The 16,447-nt window shown below is 47.5% G+C and overlaps 1 protein-coding gene across 2 annotated transcripts in view; it reads left to right on the top strand.

Annotated features, from left to right (window-relative positions):
- The window catches only part of LOC125725203 (thrombospondin type-1 domain-containing protein 7B-like), a 137,655-nt gene that overhangs the window by 107,861 nt on the left and 13,347 nt on the right, over positions 1 to 16,447 (top strand). For both annotated transcript variants that reach the window (XM_049001922.1, XM_049001923.1), the window contains exons 11-15: positions 66 to 198; positions 566 to 669; positions 5,677 to 5,868; positions 8,894 to 9,142; positions 9,705 to 9,883. In XM_049001922.1, the coding sequence (XP_048857879.1) occupies positions 66 to 198; positions 566 to 669; positions 5,677 to 5,868; positions 8,894 to 9,142; positions 9,705 to 9,883 (857 nt within the window). The remainder of the gene's footprint in view (positions 1 to 65; positions 199 to 565; positions 670 to 5,676; positions 5,869 to 8,893; positions 9,143 to 9,704; positions 9,884 to 16,447) is intronic.

The raw sequence follows: 16,447 nt of genomic DNA, 5'->3' as shown, positions 1-16,447 counted from the left end.
CCCTTCCTCTCCCTCCCTTCCTCTGCCTCTATCTTTCCATGTTTCTCTCTTTTGCTCTTTCATAGTCAACAGCACTGTGACCACCCAATCACGGTACAGAATCATCACGCAGAGATCAGCCAACGGGGGACAGGAATGTCCGGACACTCTTCACGAGGAAAGGGAGTGCGAGGCACTTCCTGTGTGCCCGACCTACAGGTGACCAAGTTATAAATCCACACAGAGTTTTGGCCCGCAGGTGGCACAGTGGCTAAGGAAGGTAGCCCGCTAAGTAACGCTGTTCCATTAAGTGAAAATTGATGCTGTATCCAAGGTGCTTTCACTGAATCGTTTAAGTAAATCGGAAACGGTTATGATTTAAAATTTGCTTTGGAAGCATAATAAATACATCAATCATAATAATAATGCACAAGCATTTGTGGAAAAATCTGTTTTAGGGAATAGAACAAAATTATATGTTGGCAAAGTCCCAGGAATAACTTGCGTGTAAATATCACGGCGCTTATTTGGGGCGTTGCTGACCGCACGTAATCCCTCCGTCCCTGTCGTCTGGATCTTTCCGCAGATGGAAGACACACAAATGGCACCAGTGCACGTTGGTGCCAGACTCGGTCCAGCAAGGACTCACAGGGGTGGGAGAGTCATGTGGCCGTGGGCTAGAAATTCGAGGTAAGAGAGAGATTTTAGTAGTTTTATTTGTGCTTCTGCTACCATCTCCCTTGCACAAGCCGATGCTCTGAATGTGCCCTTTTATACATTTCTGTCACCTTCCTTCCAAAATTCTGCTTGTCGCTCAGCACATATGGTAAGTCAGTCGGCTCTTATTTTGGACCCAGACGGCACAATGAGAGCTGCTCTTCGATCCGCTCCCTGCAGGAAGCAGCAGCCACCATCGTCTGTGCAGCTTGTGCCAGATTCCACGGGGCCCGTTGCCTTTTCCCCGTGCCCGTGAATGTCCACACTCACCCGACCCGATGTCCAGCCAGTGGGGGCACACGTGCCAAGTCTGATGCTGGAGCAGGACAGCTGTGTCAAAAGGGTCAGGCACAGTTTAAAGCTCTGGGTGTCCCTCGGTGCCAGTGAGAGAGATCTCCCCGCGCTGCTGATTTATGGGGGTGGCTAGAGTGAATTATCGCCCTCATTCTGAGAAGGGAAATTGCTTCACTGGTCTGAAGCTCGGCGCCACAGAAAGAAATTCAACAGCCCTCCCCCCCCCATGCCCCGCTAATTCAAACCCTTTTCAATGCATTTGTTATGGAAAAACATTTTGTTTTCTCTGAATTCCATGCAGAGAAAGCTGGTGTGTAGAGTTGCAGGTAATCACACGCTGTCCTCTGCAACCACCTCTGATTTCAGATAAAATGCCTGGCATTTACTCAGTCCATCCATTCATCCATTTTTATAACTGCTTGTCTTATTCAGGGTTGTGTGGGGGGGGCATGGAGCCTTGACTTGAACCCAGGTCCCAGTGGTGTGAGACAGCAGCTCTAGCCTCTGCACCACCACGCCCTTCGTTTGCCCGTTTATATTTCTTATTTTTCAGGATGTTTTAACTTTGTCTCCATGCAACTTTTAAGTCAAACGCTTTTGCTGCCAGTCTGCCTAAATTCTTAGCTGCTATGAGGAAATCATTCAGGATTAATGCTTTACTCATGGTTCAGTTGCATTTTTTCTGAGTATTTTTCTGTTGCCATTTTTTTTACTTATCTGGTGAAGTAAATGAAATTTCAGGTATCTCAGGGTACATTAGATACAGATAGTTTCCTTATTCCTCAGCACACTGAAACAGTTTATAGAGAAACAGATTCTCATTAAAATTAAAGGAAAACGATGGATTTATGCAGCAAGGGATTCCTCGACCTTCAGAGTAACCTCAGACTCAAGGGATATTAATCATATCAAGTCGCATAAAGTAGAATAAGCTGATTTAAAAATGTATTCCTGTAGGTTCCTGTCAAGCCTTACAAGTCTAAAGGACAACAGAAAAGAAATGACCCCTGTGTCCTTTTGAGTGTGGATTCTCATTATATTCATTTTCCATTTACAAAAAACCAAGAATTTGCCTTGGAGAAGCACACCGTCATCCGGGCGAGATGCAGTCGCGTCTTCGTTAATATGTGTCACACTGTTGAACGAGGAGACTGGCTTTGTGAACTTGGCGATCACCATGAATGTCAGGACCGGATCTGAGTTCTGCTGGTGACTCATTGCATCAGTCGGATGGGCCGGCAAGCCTTTTGGCTACAGGCAGTCCTCAGCTTATGAATGCGGTCCATTCTCCAGGTCTTTCTTTAAGTCAAATTTTTTAGGTAAGATGGTTAGTAATGCTGTATACAATAAGAATAATAATGACAGAGTAATCATGAGAGTAACTCCATATGTTACTGTACTGTACTTCGAGCTGATGAACCACTGATGTCGCACGATGGTTTCATGAATGTCACGAAGTAGTGCGTACGTGCGTCATTACAAACCATTGATTTAACTTATGTTTTTAATATATCAGACTTTATGGTGGTCCATTCGTGAGTACGAGTTGTCCGTAAGTTCTTAAGCTGGGAACTGCCTCTGTTTAACCTGAATTGTAAACCGCACATACAGATCATTGGCATTCATGGTCTTTTGAGGACTGCCTTTTGGGATGTTAAAGATTCTCTCAGTGACTGAAGAGTCTAATTACCAGTATAATACTGTCGGACCAATCAAACGAAGACTGCAGTTCTGCAGTTGTCCTCTATGTGGTTCAACACACCGCCATGGCGTTCTGTAAAGCGAGGTGTGTCCATAGCATGCCTGAGTCAGTCGTGCACATCTGGCTGTTAATGGCAAACTGCGAGTGGTCCATGACCTTCTCACCTGTGCGTTTCAACTAGAAGACGAAGAGTGAGAGAAGAGCCTACCAACAGCCCCTCAAGCTCAGCAAATTATGAACAGGAAACACGAGATGAGTTCAGATAACAGCCGTGCCACATCCCGCTGTGTACGAGACGACCTGCCAGTCGGTGCAGCTTATGATTCCTGTACAGACATCACTTATCTCCTCTCTCTTCTCAAAAGGAGGGCTTGTGAACTGTATGCGCAGGTCATTCGCGGTGAGCCAACGTGTTACTATCGCTAAAGTAGTAAAAAGAGAGAAAAGTTGATGCTAGTGTAGAATGACAAGCCTATTATGAAAGTTAACTTCTGATACCTAGCAAGCTGTACAACTCCTGACCTCAGTCTCTTATTGCAACTCTGGGAATCTCATTAGAGGAACACGCTTTGCATGGGGTCCAGCACACGAAGTTCTAATCCACGGAAGCTCTTCCACTCCATTCTACTGCCACATGCATCTATTTTGTATTCATTTGTGCTGCTAATTTGAAATTTTAAAAAGTGTCAATTAAAACCTGTCTATTTTCACAGTTGGAATAGGTGCAGAAACTCAGTTTGAGAGAGATGCTTCCCGCAATGTCCTCGGCACTAAATCAGCAGAATATGTCATCTGCCGTAGTAGCTGCATTATTAAGGACAATTCCTGTCACAAACTGAGAAGAGCAAAGACGTTAACAATCTGAGAAGAAGGCGAGGAAGAATCTTGTTACAGAGACCAGGGAAGGGATAAATAATTGTTCTATAAATGTGCCGTTCTCCTCTGCAGGAACAGAATAATGTCAGCACTGTCAGATCCCACCAGGCTCGCCCGCTCTGCCAGAAAAACTCAAAATATCGCACACAAGATACGTGTCAAGTGAATTAGTCATAAAACACAACATTCCCATTGTTGTCATTAGATCCCCCAGCAAGTTGGAGATTAATCATTCGGACTCTGTCAGTCTTTCAAAATAATATGCACGTTTGGGTAGTGGTAGACCTATTCTCACAGAATAACATTATCTTTTTTTTTCTGCGATGGCCAGAAACATCATGTAATGCGGAGCTGACGAGTGATACGATCTTCTCTTAGTCATCTGCTTTCCTGATGCCACATGCAGTCATCCTTTTGCTCTACAATATATATGAAGAATATGGGTGAGTGATCAGTAGAACCACAAGGGAAGAACACGTTTCCATAATGTGAACCGCAAGCCGCTGGTCTCTCTGCTACAGCAACGTTTACTGCACATCTACTTCTGTTCATGTTGTGCACAGTGGTGTCTCGCAATCGCTATTAGCCCTGACTAAACCCACAGGACCGGGTCTTTTATGGACACAGAAAACATCAAAGCTTAATTTCTCTGAACAGCAAGAAAAATTTACATAAATGTGCTTATGCTTAAACAGCAGGTGCCTTGTATGGGGCTAATGAGTTTTGGGATACTGATTAAAATCACAGGTTTTGTGGTGAACGGGGAATGTGCCTCTTAATGTTGAGTTATATTCATGTGGGGGCTGGTATTTATCCAGCAGTGCCCCCCCCCCACACCTCCACAATATCCACATGAAACCTAAACATGGTCGGAGACTTTGAGAGATGCTCATCAAAAGGCCGGTGAGGCCGCATAGATCAGCACCAAGCTGCGCGTTCGCTGCTCCCACAGAACATCTAACCCGTTGGGCCTCTTCCATCTGCCACCCACACCGCCTCGACTGCGCACAGCACGACACGGGAGGTCCCAGTTGGAGGGCCAGATTTAAAAGTCAAATGCAAATCGATAGAACGTGCTGTGAGCACATGTTCAGGTAGATGATTCATTGGAGAAATGCGGGACAGGGTGAGACTATAGGCGAACAATGCGATGGCCCCAGAGAGAAGCCGGTCGCTGGCTTTCGAAACGTTCCGAAACGGCCGGCTGCATATGAACGCAAGACTACTTATTCCGGAACAGTCCCTCACTCTGTTATAATTCATGCAGAAGTGTATCGCTGCAGTCACTCAGCGCTTTATCTCACTGCATGTTCTAATGGTGCACAGAGGGGACGCTGGGGACTGTTGTTGCAAGGGGTCGGTTGCTGAACGTACATTTAAGACACTTCAGCAGCTAACCCTGGCTAACCCCCCCACTTAGCGATCTTAAGGCTCCTACTAAAAGGCCACATTTTATTGAGTACATACTGTAGATCCCAGTCTCCCCCACTACAGAAATGTACTTAATGTCTACTTTTTATTCCACTCTTGTGCTTTTTGTTGTCATTTTATTGTTATTTATTTGTTCCCTGTCTTATGAGTCTGTGATGCAACAAGCAATTAAGAATCTCAGCTCACTTTGGTACATGTGACAATAGAACCTTTCATCCTTGAACATTAGTTATAGTACAACAGTGTTGCCCAATCCGGTCCTTCGGGACCCAACAGACAGTTCACGTTTTTGCTCCCTCCCTCGGGAGCTGGGAGGGAGCAAAAACATGAACTGTCTGTGGGTGCCGAAGGACCGGATTGAGCAACATTGGAATACAGCAGTCAGCCATTTCAGGTTTCTGTCTGTCTGACCTATTTTACCCACTGCTGGTCACCGTATCTCCTTAGCTTCTTGTCTTCATGCAGTTCACATGGGGCACCTAAAAATGTAATAAGTCTCTAAATCAGTGTCTGCTCAGTTAATGAAGAAGAAGGACCCTGAATCTTTGTTTTAGGTCAGTAACCCTTTGAAGGCGCATCCCACAGAGTCTGCGTAAGCAACCACATGCAGTGCAGGGCTGCCTGGGCGTACATGGGTGGTTTGAGCAGCAGACTGACACCCCCCCCCCCGCCCACAGGTGTGGCATGTGTTGGGGAGGATGACGAGCTGGCGAATGTGACGGAGTGTCTCCAGTGGGCTGGGGCCATGCCCCCCCGGGCAAGACCCTGCTGGGTGCCCTGCAAGGACGATTGCACCCTCAGCAGCTGGGCGAAGTTTACAGACTGTGCCGACTGCGGAGGCTGGCGCACCAGGAAGAGGACACTCACAGGTGATTGGCTGCTCTTCTTCTCTTACTTGCCTCTGATAGGCTCTGATTCTTTTACTCTCCTCTGATAGGCTCTTCTCCTTTTACTCACATCTGATAAGCTCTGCTTTTTTTTTTATCTGCTTCTGATAGGCTTTTTATAGTCTTTTACTCACCTCCGATAGGTTCTGCCTCATTTCCTTGTCTCTGAAAGGCTCTGCCTCTTTTACCTTCCTCGGATAGGCTCTGCCTTTTCTGTTCACCTGTGTTATGCTGATCTGCCTCTTTTTTTTAACTCCCACACTGGTGCAAAATCGCATAATCGCACAAGCGCACACACTCACGCGTACGGATTTTTATTCAGTTACCGTCACGCTCCCCACCGTTAGATGTGATGTTCACGAGAAATCATGATTAATGTTTTGCAGCTGGCTAATCTCACCTGCACCCTGTCACTTCTTAGCTGACGTGCCAGAAAACAATCCCTCATATGTCACTCGCCCGGCAGTTCGAGTCGTTAAACCTTCTCAGGCTCACCGACGCAGTAAAACACTGTCGGCACGTTCATATGACTGACGCCGTGGCGCGGGGTAGCAGAAATTGGCTCTTGAATCAGTAAAATGGTGGCGTGACGTTTAGGCACTTGCCATCCACACACCCCCCCCCCCCCCCCCCGCACAGCATAATAGCCCCGTCCCTCTCTAGACTGGAGCCCCACGGCATCCCGTCAGGTGTAAATGAGGCTCCAGCCATCGCTTCCATGGGCCTGTGATCCCTGCTGTTCAATTTGGATGACAAACCCTCTTGCCTGGATCGCGCGGTGCCACTCTGTGCCGGGAATGATATGCCATTTGTCTTCATAAATATTAGATCGGTTGCCTCGGGGCCAGAGCAAATCTTCCCCGTCTTCGTCCATGAGGCTGTTAAACGAAGACATAAATTAGTCTTGTATGTTTAGTCAAAATCGGCGAGATTGAGAAAGTCAGCTCTGCAGTGTCAGTGCGTCTTATCTCTGTGTGTTTTTATTTCTGCCGAGGCGCGGAGGTTTTCCCCTCGGGAATCTGAGAAGTACGTCTCACGTCCATTAGAAAGCTGGAACGTGGGCATTTATCTGCCAAATGCGGCCGGCAAAAGGACCAAATTAGATTCGGCGACACAAAAACAGCACGCGTGTCCCGTTTCGTGAATTGTCTCGTTTCACTGAGGATGCTGAGCGTTCGCAAACTGGGGCTCTGAGCTGTGCTCAGATAGATGGGATATCTGAGGATGGAGGGCCCCACCCCAGCTGAGATGGGCTGCAATAAAGGCAAAAGGGGGATTAAAAAGATACTTGTCCACTGAGTTTTGTCTATGTTAGCGGATTATCTGCCGGAACATTCGGACGGGAGATTAGAGCGCCGTCTTTGTGCCTCATTAGGAGTCCTGTCTCTCAGCATGTTCTCAAGCATTACCGCTTCTTATCTTAAAGTGTCTCTCTGGGTTAAAGCAGTGTGTGTGTGTGTGTGTGTGTGTGTGTGTGTGTGTGTGTGTGTGTGTGTGTGTGTGTGGTTTTTTTGACATTTCGCACTGTGGAGATACTTTGCCCCTCTGTGCGCCCTCGTCGCCGTGAGGAGAACACGGGCATCACCTCATGGTGGGCATCACACCTCCCCTGACCAGCCACTCCTCCCAGCTGGGCCACAGTGCGAAAGTCGGCAGCATCGGCGATATTTATTGATTTGTGGGAGATGAACGTATGAAATATTTAACTGGATTTTATAATTAGAGCCTGAGAAACAGCGACGTGATGGTGTGACCCTGTCGACTGCAGAAGGGAGGGGCCGGAAAATGAGAAGGGAGCCAGGCGGGGGGGTGGCAGTCAGGCGGGGGGGTGGCAGTCAGGCGGCGGACTGCAGCACGGGGACTGCGAGTTCACCCAATATGCGCCTTTACGGCAGGGCCGGCTCCGAACCACGGGAACAGGTGGCAGCTTTTTCTGCACTCGGCAGAGACGCCCTCACTGGCCACTCCATCTGGCCCGTGGCCTACATGGCGAGGACGGTCCTGGAGGCAGGACACGCCACGGAACACGCTTCTGACAGCCGTGTTCAGCCAGCGTAAACATTTACAGAGAAACGCGCCTGACCTGGAACTTGTAGCTGTGCCGTGAGGCAGCTGCCACCAGCCCTGATCATGTGATGCTGGACTGGGCGATGTGCGTGGTGCCGGGGGGGGGCATTTCCCCCTCATTAGAGTGATGGGGCGGCAGATGGAGGCACGAGGGGGGCGGCACAGGTCGACATGCTGCGAGTTGGTCTTGCTGGCGCTCTTGGCCTGAGTCCCAGCGGTCTAGACGGACACGGCGGTCATGACGCCACCCAGCCCTTGGCCGAAAGCACGGACATCTCCGCCCTGCCATTCTGTCAACCTTTTAGGGGGCTTTTAAAATCACGAGCAGCTGTGCGTGGGCAGTTTGGTGTATAACTACCATCCACGCCTCAAACCTTCCCGTCCAGGGTGGTCTTATTAGACAAATACTGTGCATGTGTGTGTGTGCGTCACACTGTGTATGTGGACACACGGCAAATTTGTTGGGAATGTGTGATTTGTTGGATGACTGTTACATTATTTCACTAATTTGGAACTGTGCTTTGCGACTAGTATATTTTTCACATAAGAAGTGCATTTAAAGGCCCCAGATGAAACATTATGTGGTAATGGATCCCCAGGGAACTCAGGAATAATGTTAAATTATGCTTTTTACAGCTCAGTGACTCACCATTTCTGTCATTTCTACAGCATGAATATTTGAAGAGTGTTCAAAGTGTATCTGCCTGTTTCCTTTTGCTTTTGGCCCACTTGTGAAAACAAGGTGGGGTGAGTGACGGTTTGAGAATCTGCACATTAATGCCGGGATGGAGTATGTAAGGGCGTCTGTGAATCCCCTGCACGTTCCAGTGAGATTGTTGGATTCATCAAGAAACAAATGTTGCCCCCCATCGGTCTTCTTCATCTGTACCACTTTCTCTCCCCCCCCTCCACTGCCCCATCTCTCCATCTTCTTTAACAGGCCGGAGCAAGAAACAGCCAAAGTGCCAGAGGTCTGAGCTGTACCCGCTGGTGGAGACGGAGCCATGTCCCTGCACGGACTTCCGGGCCCAGCCGTGGGGGAACTGGTCCTCCTGCGTGCTGCCGGAGAGCCGGGGCTGGAGGGCGCAGCGCGAGCCGCAGGAGTGCAGCCAGGGCCTGCAGCATCGCGCCATAGCCTGCACCGACCGCGACGGCCGCCTGCTTGACCCTGCCCTCTGTGGGGGCTCAGGTGCGTTTTCCGGGGGCGGGTCTTTACGAAGCTCCCCTGGGTGATTGGCTGAAGCTGTAGCTACGCCCATTAACTGATTCTCTTTACAATGCTCTCCAGAATGATTGGCTGAGGCTGCAGCGACCCCCTTTAGTCAATTCCCTGGGGGCGGGTCTTTACGAGGCTCCCCTGTGCGATTGGCTGAGGGTCTAGAGAGGCCGTTTAGCCGATACCCTGAGGGCGGTTTTTTACGAAGCTCCCCTACATGATTGGTTGATGGTCTAGAGAGGCCGTTTAGCCAATACCCCGAGGGAGGTTTTTTACGAAGCTCCCCTACATGATTGGTTGAGGGTCAAGAGAGGCCGTATAGCTCATACCCCGAGGAAGGTTTTTTATGAAGCTCTCCTGCATGACTAGCTGAGGGTCTAGTGACGCCCTTTAGCAGATTCCCAGAGGGCGGGCCTTTCCAAAGCTCCTCTGGATGATTGATTGAGAGTGTAGCCAATATGTAGCTCTGGATCTGGCCTGCCTGTTGCCATGTCACCCTCATGTTTAACACTGACCACTGGACACCTTCCTGCAGGCTACGTGGAGGAGGTGTGCCATGTCCCCTGTCCCTTGGACTGCAAGCTGAGTGACTGGTCTGCCTGGTCTGCATGTAGCGCCCCCTGTGGCAGCGGGGTGAAGGTCAGGTCCAAGTGGTTACGGGAAAAGCCGTTCAATGGAGGCCGGCCATGCCCCAAACTGGACCTGAAAAATCAGGTGAGGTGTACCAAGGAGCAGAGTGATCGAGTCCTCCAAAGCTGTAAGATCTCTTCCTGTATTTAATTGAAATTACAATTCATGCATTATTAACGCACAAGGGATAGACAGTATGCTGTATGTACTAATTTCCTGTCACCTAACAGGCTGTTTATCACGCTTGTATCTGAGTTAATGTGGTGCTTCACGGTAGCAGCTATCGGATGTAGCTGGTCGCGGAGAGTCTAATTTATTTGTGCCGGGCGAATGTTCCGTTTACATCCCACATCGTGGCTGAAGTGTTAATACTGCTTTGACTTTGAGTAATTACGGCAGGCCGGTGTCTTGAGAGGCTGACTCCGTCGTTAGCGTTTTCGTTTGCCCCAGTAACGAGCGGCGTAGTCCTTCTTGCCGATGTCACCCAGCTGTCGTAATTCCCTTCGTGGCGTCTTGTTTATAAACGGCTTCCCACCTTCCATCCTGACCATCCTGACACGTGCTATACACGCTCTCCCTGTGTTTGTGCAAGTTTCCTCTGGGTAGAAATCAGAAATCAGCATCTTTAGGTAGACCCTAGCATTTGTGTGTGTGTCTGTGTGTGTGGGCGGGGGGAGGGGGGGGTTCCCATAAAGCACATTTGGGGACCAAAATGTCCCCAAAATGTGGTAAAGCATGAAACTTCCTTACTTTTAGGGATATTTTCAGGTCCCCATTTTGGATAACCTCAATTTTATAAAAATCTGTAAATGTAATCAAAAAAGTAAAAAATGTCAAAATTATTTTTGTTTGGTTACTTATGGTTAAGGTTTGCGCTGGGTAGGGGTTACGGTTGTCATGTTGGGATTAGATTTTTCCCCCATAGAAATGAATGGAGAGTCCCCACAAAGATATAATTACAAACCTGTGTGGGTGTGTGTATGTGAGTGTATGTGTGCCCTGCGATGGACTGACACCATGTTGGAGGTTCCAGGCTCACTTGCACTGGACCCTGTACTGGGAGACAGAGGTGGAAATGTCACGTCCAGAGAGTACAAATCCAGACTATGATTTAGTTTCAACCAACCAGTTGAGCATAAAGAGTCACAGTCACAGAGGACTCAGCTGGTTGGCTGAAACAAAATCCTGGTCTGGATTGGTTCTTTCTGGACCTGAAGTTTCCACCTCTGCCGGCAGATGGTTGGAAGATGGATATGCGTGCAGTAAGATGATGACGTCCAGCGAATGAGCTCTCCCCCATCAGCTCACGGCTTCACATTGGCCTTGGCCTTTAGAGAGGGTTGGTGTGCACTTCCCAGAAGGCACTGCTGCCACGTTGATGCAGGCCCACTTCACTTGTGCGGGATACGATCAGGTACCTCGGGAGAGAGCTATGGCCTTCAGCCTCTGTCGCCACGGTCAGCTGGAGAATCAAAACGAGGAGAGCACAGGAGGTAACAGAACAAACATTGATTTAACATGTTTGCCCTTCCCCCTCTTCTTCCCGGCCAATCCCCGCTGCTCTTTTTAATTCCAAAAAAAAAAACATTTATGGTGGGGTGCTTCCTGCAGGGTGACGGCTTAAAGAGAAAAATGCGCTCGGAATCCCACGGACTTCAAAGGACTCTTCCGCTGCGTGGAGGTCAGGCCGAGATGAGATGTCTGGTGTGAAGAACATTCTGGTGCCTTCTGAAGGTCTGCGTACAGATGGCTAAGTGGCAGCTAACAGGCGCTGTGTGACTCTTCCCCTGCTGGCTGATGGCTCTTTAATAATTTGCCATCAGACTCTGGGTCCTCCGTGGTTAATTCGCCGCCCTCTCACGCAGCCCAGTGCGTTGCAGCTTGTGCCTGTTTGCCCAACGGATATTTTATCTCCATTCCTGGGAGGCATTGATGTCCTCCATGTTTCCTTGTGTCGCCATGACAGAACTTTTGACAGAACCTGTTTTCTGATGCTTAAGCTGTCAACTAGGAAGTTAGTTTGTATATTACACAACAGCATGGTACTCCGCCCAGTATTCCCCTGCCTAATGGCACTTTACACCACGAGCTGATGGTGGCACCAGCGAGCAGTTCGCTGCCACCTGCTCTCTGCCTTCTCCCCTCAAATGAAAAATAATGATGCCGATTAGATTAATGCCCCATGTCCAAGGTGTCCTCCAGCAGGTGGCGAGCTGCTTCTCTGCCCCCGTTATGGACTGATGGGGGCGGCCCGTCCACCTGCTGTTTCAGCTGATGATTATGCATGTGGTACGGTGACGCCGTGGCCCGAACCATGTGGGATCGGTGGCCGGAAATATCACATCTTCATACCCGTGCTAATAGCGCCATTGGGTACGTGTAACGATCCACATCACATATGCAGCACGCGTGGCTTTAGCTGAATATTCAGCCCTCGTGTTGCCTCTGCACCTGTCTGGCCCATTTTCCTCAACCCTCAAAGTCAAAGTTATACCGTGATGGCCTGTGATGTCCCTGGTCATGCAGGGGAGGGTCCCAGAGAAGGTGACTGGACAGCTTTCCCTCCAGTCCCTGTCCATAGCTTTGCCAGCTGTTTCATGATCACCTTGAAACGGCCCCCTAAAGCCTTCGAGTGCTATAATGGAGGACCGTCCTCCATCCTCCTCCGATCTTAGTCCAGCGCCAGCTTGGCTCCGGAGGCTCCCATTAATTCCATCACCCACCTCCTGCTCTCCCCACAGAATCTCACTTGGGCCGGTTGCCGAGGGCAGCGGCGGGTCGCATCCAGCCCCCTCCCTTAATGAGCACCAAGGGTCTCCACGTTGCATTTGGTCACCTCCTGACCCCCCCCCCAACTCCCCAAACTCTCTACATGAACAGAATCATAAGACATTAGATGGGAAACTAGACATGGCAATGCAGAGCGAGAGAGTCTCCTTGTAGGAACTTTACGATTTTAAGATTTTAACAAAGTAGAAACTGTGTTTTAATCCCTTTGCTTTACATGAACATCCAAGACACACTTTTGGTGTCAGGTTTTCAGTTTGACATTAATAATTCATTCAAGTCCAGTGCTTAGATCTATCTTGGTCTTACTGTAGCTTCAGATCCTCTGTTCACGTTTTGAAGTATTGTCCTGCTATTCCATGCATACGTTCTTCACAAACCTCTGCACAGCTAAATCATATGGGCTGTAATGGATTATTAACAATTAACGTAACGCTACTTTTGTATGTGATGAGCAGGGATTCGTTGCCGACAGACAGTCCTCACCAAAGAACCGCTTCCTAGACCTAAAAGTCATGGGTTCAGATCGCAGAAGGGGTCTCTTCGTTGTGTATTTTTATATCTTGTGTTCTGTTTTGATGCTCACAGAAGTGGCAGGTTATGATGGTGGCTCTTACCCTCAGCTGCCTTGGTAATTTTACATGGCTGACAGCTTGTGACGCGCTCGCACCCAGAACATAGCTCCCTGCTTTCATTCATGTTGTTGACTGTAAGATGTCACAGTCACCAGGTTCGGCATGTTCCCTCTGTTCGCCTTACATCATATCTACTCTGACAAGAAGCTAGTCACTTACCGGCCATTGCTGCATCGTACTATCCGTGTTTGCTATTGTGAAATGTGTCCGCTCCCTCTGACATGAGACGGACCGTTGCTTGGCATCGCTCGTGTGGCTAGATTATCAGAGGCTTTGCTGAGACGCAGCAGAATCGATATGTTTTCTTTTTGCACGTCTTGGTCTGATCTGATGTTTCCATTCCGGTGGAAATTGAACTGCAAATGAGTAGCTGTGTGACGGGGATCCCAGTGAATTCTCTGTCTGTCCCTTATTTGTGGATATGGGGAGATTAATGTCCTTTTCTGAGCTGAAGCTTATTTACATTAATGAGTCCTTCAGAGTCTTGTCAAGGCTCTCCTAAAGTAAAAAATGAATGGCTTTGATGGTTGTAAATTTACTATTCAATTCTCGAAATTTTCAACAAGGATAAATCTCTCGCGCAATCAAATAAGATCTTTTCTGGAGGCTGTGGGAACGGAGGCTCTGAAAATGCAGGCTGGGTCAAACCCCACTGACAGAATTTTACAACAGTCCTCTCATTAAGTTTGTTAAGTCGTATCTTGACCTCGCTTCGGAGGGCGTATTTGCATGTCACGCCGCTACTAGAAGGCTGGATTTACTGTTCATTGAGCGTGAAAAGGTGTTATATGCAAAGATGACACCTCCATGAAAATCCCTGTTGGAGATTATCGTCGCAACAAAAAATTGCATCTATGCGAGAGGTTTCAGTGTCGCCTGCATCCTTTTAGCTTCAGAGCTGCTCAGACACCACTCAGCCGTGTAACATGAAAATTGTCATTTCTGGGTCCCAAGCTTTGTTTGTGTGTCACACGTGTCATCACCAGAACATGTGCATCCCTAGAATACTTTGCTTGAATAAGTAAAGCTAATTCTGTCATTAGTTTAAATCTGTTTTATCTTAAAATACTTGTCTGAACTTGCATGTTCATAAACTGGGTTAAAAGTGGGGGGAAACTAGTTAAGCGATTTCAAGTCGAGAGAGCGTAACGTCAAGAATCCTTTTCTTGCAAGGCATTTAATTTGAAAATTTACTGATGGCCTCTTTAAGGGCTGGTGTTCGGGACCATGTAATTGGCTGTTTTTTTTTAACCAACTGCAGCTTGTGAATCTCAGGGAGATTTGTCTGTAGAGTACTGTGTGGGTGAGCATTAATTCGCAGGTCAAGTAAGACGTCGCCCCCAAGCCTCTACTTGTCATTTGGAAAGTCTTGTTATTGTCGGCTCGCAAGTTACTCAGAGATTTTTATTCATCCCAGCAGCTCAATGGCTCAGTTAGAATGTCTGTCAGCTGCTGTCGTAGCATGAAGAAGGTCTGCTAATTAGCATCATAGCTTAGTATCTGTAAGTTAGAATGAAAACTGAGGTTTGTGGCTGTTTCCTTGGTAGTAAAAAAAAAAAACCTTAAAAATTATCTGCAAAACATGCTCACATTATATTGCACAGCAAACCTGAAAGTGTCCCATTTGAAGCAATTTCGTTGCTTTCTGTATTTTACATCTTATTTTTTTAGCTTATGTGCATTCTGTATATGCACTGTTATATTGATAATATTGAATTGTTTTCCGTCCTCATCCCCTGCAAGGCTGTTTTCTTTACCGGAAGCTGGGGAATATAATTTTTTCTAGATCAAAGAGATCGATGTTTGCTTGCCTGTAGCAGAATAGCGAAGTATTTTTCCTCTCCAGGAAATAAAGTCCCCTGTTCTAACCTGGTTATAGATTTTGTTTCAGCTGTTTGTGAAAGGAAAAACTAGTGCCATCCCCCGACACTGTTACACTGGTAAAATAAATTCATTTGTTTTTGTGGCGGTCCGCCTTGGTCGCGCTGCCGCCAATAACCCAAAAGGGGCCTGTAATTAGGGAACCGTTAATCTCCATGAGGTGTTATGCCACAGAAATGACGTCAGGGGCCCTGATCCATCTTGCCATAGCCATAAAGCAGCACTGTGGAGTGACGGCTCTATAGCGGGGCCTGCAGTGTCTAGGATGTTGTGTCCCGTGAATGTCCCTCATCTAGAAGCTCTGCACCAAAAGAGGCTGCTGTTTTTTCTTTGCAGATGCCCAGGCCTTAGGTGCTTCTCGTCGTGCTAATCACTGTGCCTCACGGTGCATGATGACCGCCTGTAGTCTGGGTGAAGACCACTCCGGAGTTCTTAAGTTATAATTTCAAGCTGCCTATAGATTTTCTTTGACTTGCATTTAATTCCCCATTGCTGATACTGCAGGTATTTTATTGTAGATATTGGTAGGCCTGTATTGAACTAGGCTTGTACATCCAATTCTGATGGTGGCAATTCACAACCTCCCCATCCATGCATCATCTAAGCTTCTGCCACAGTTTTCCAGGCCTGCAGGGGGCAGCAGTGTAACAGAAAATCTAGAAAGCTTGTCATAATTGGCTATTGGCAGTCCAGACTACAACTCTGCCCTGTCACTATTACTGATGTAATGCACATTGGGGAATTATGACACATATAATGCAAAAAAAAATGCGCTAATGTTTTTTTTAAGTATTTCCATCAGCGTCTTAGCAAAAATACCATCCAATGTATTATGTTTAATAATTCACTCAGAAATAGCGTTACCAAGACTCCTGATTTCCCACTGATGAAAATTGATTCAGTTCAGCAAGGTAATGTATTCCTCATGTCTCCTGACTGCCGTATTTCAACTCCTTAGTAGACTTATTTAATTGATTCAGTGGTAGAAGAGAGGGCTGACATGCCACTTGTTTCGGTGCTGTCAGGTGCCTGTTGAAAGTGCTCAAGATCACCTTGTTAACGAGGCAGATGCTAGGATTATCGCAGCACAGATGTAGGAGCTCATTAGAGGATTGCTTTTTCCGCTATGGTACTTTTTTATGATAGTTAATAGATTTTTTTAGGGAAAATGTTCAAGTTTTGCTTAAAAAAAATAAATAATAAAGTCTTTCTCCTTAAACCTTCTTTCTATGGGTGGAGATTGTTTGATTAAACAAATTTGGTTATAGAAACATAGAGAAAAAGCGGCGTTTGTTCAGTTAAAACGGTGGAACGGAAGTAGCTGAATGAGAAACAGGAATGGGAC

This window comes from Brienomyrus brachyistius, unplaced genomic scaffold, assembly GCF_023856365.1.
Source record: "Brienomyrus brachyistius isolate T26 unplaced genomic scaffold, BBRACH_0.4 scaffold62, whole genome shotgun sequence".
In the NCBI taxonomy this organism is placed as follows: Eukaryota; Metazoa; Chordata; class Actinopteri; order Osteoglossiformes; family Mormyridae; genus Brienomyrus; species Brienomyrus brachyistius.
Note: the sequence above shows the minus strand (reverse complement) of the source record. Positions and strands in the feature narration are given on the sequence as shown.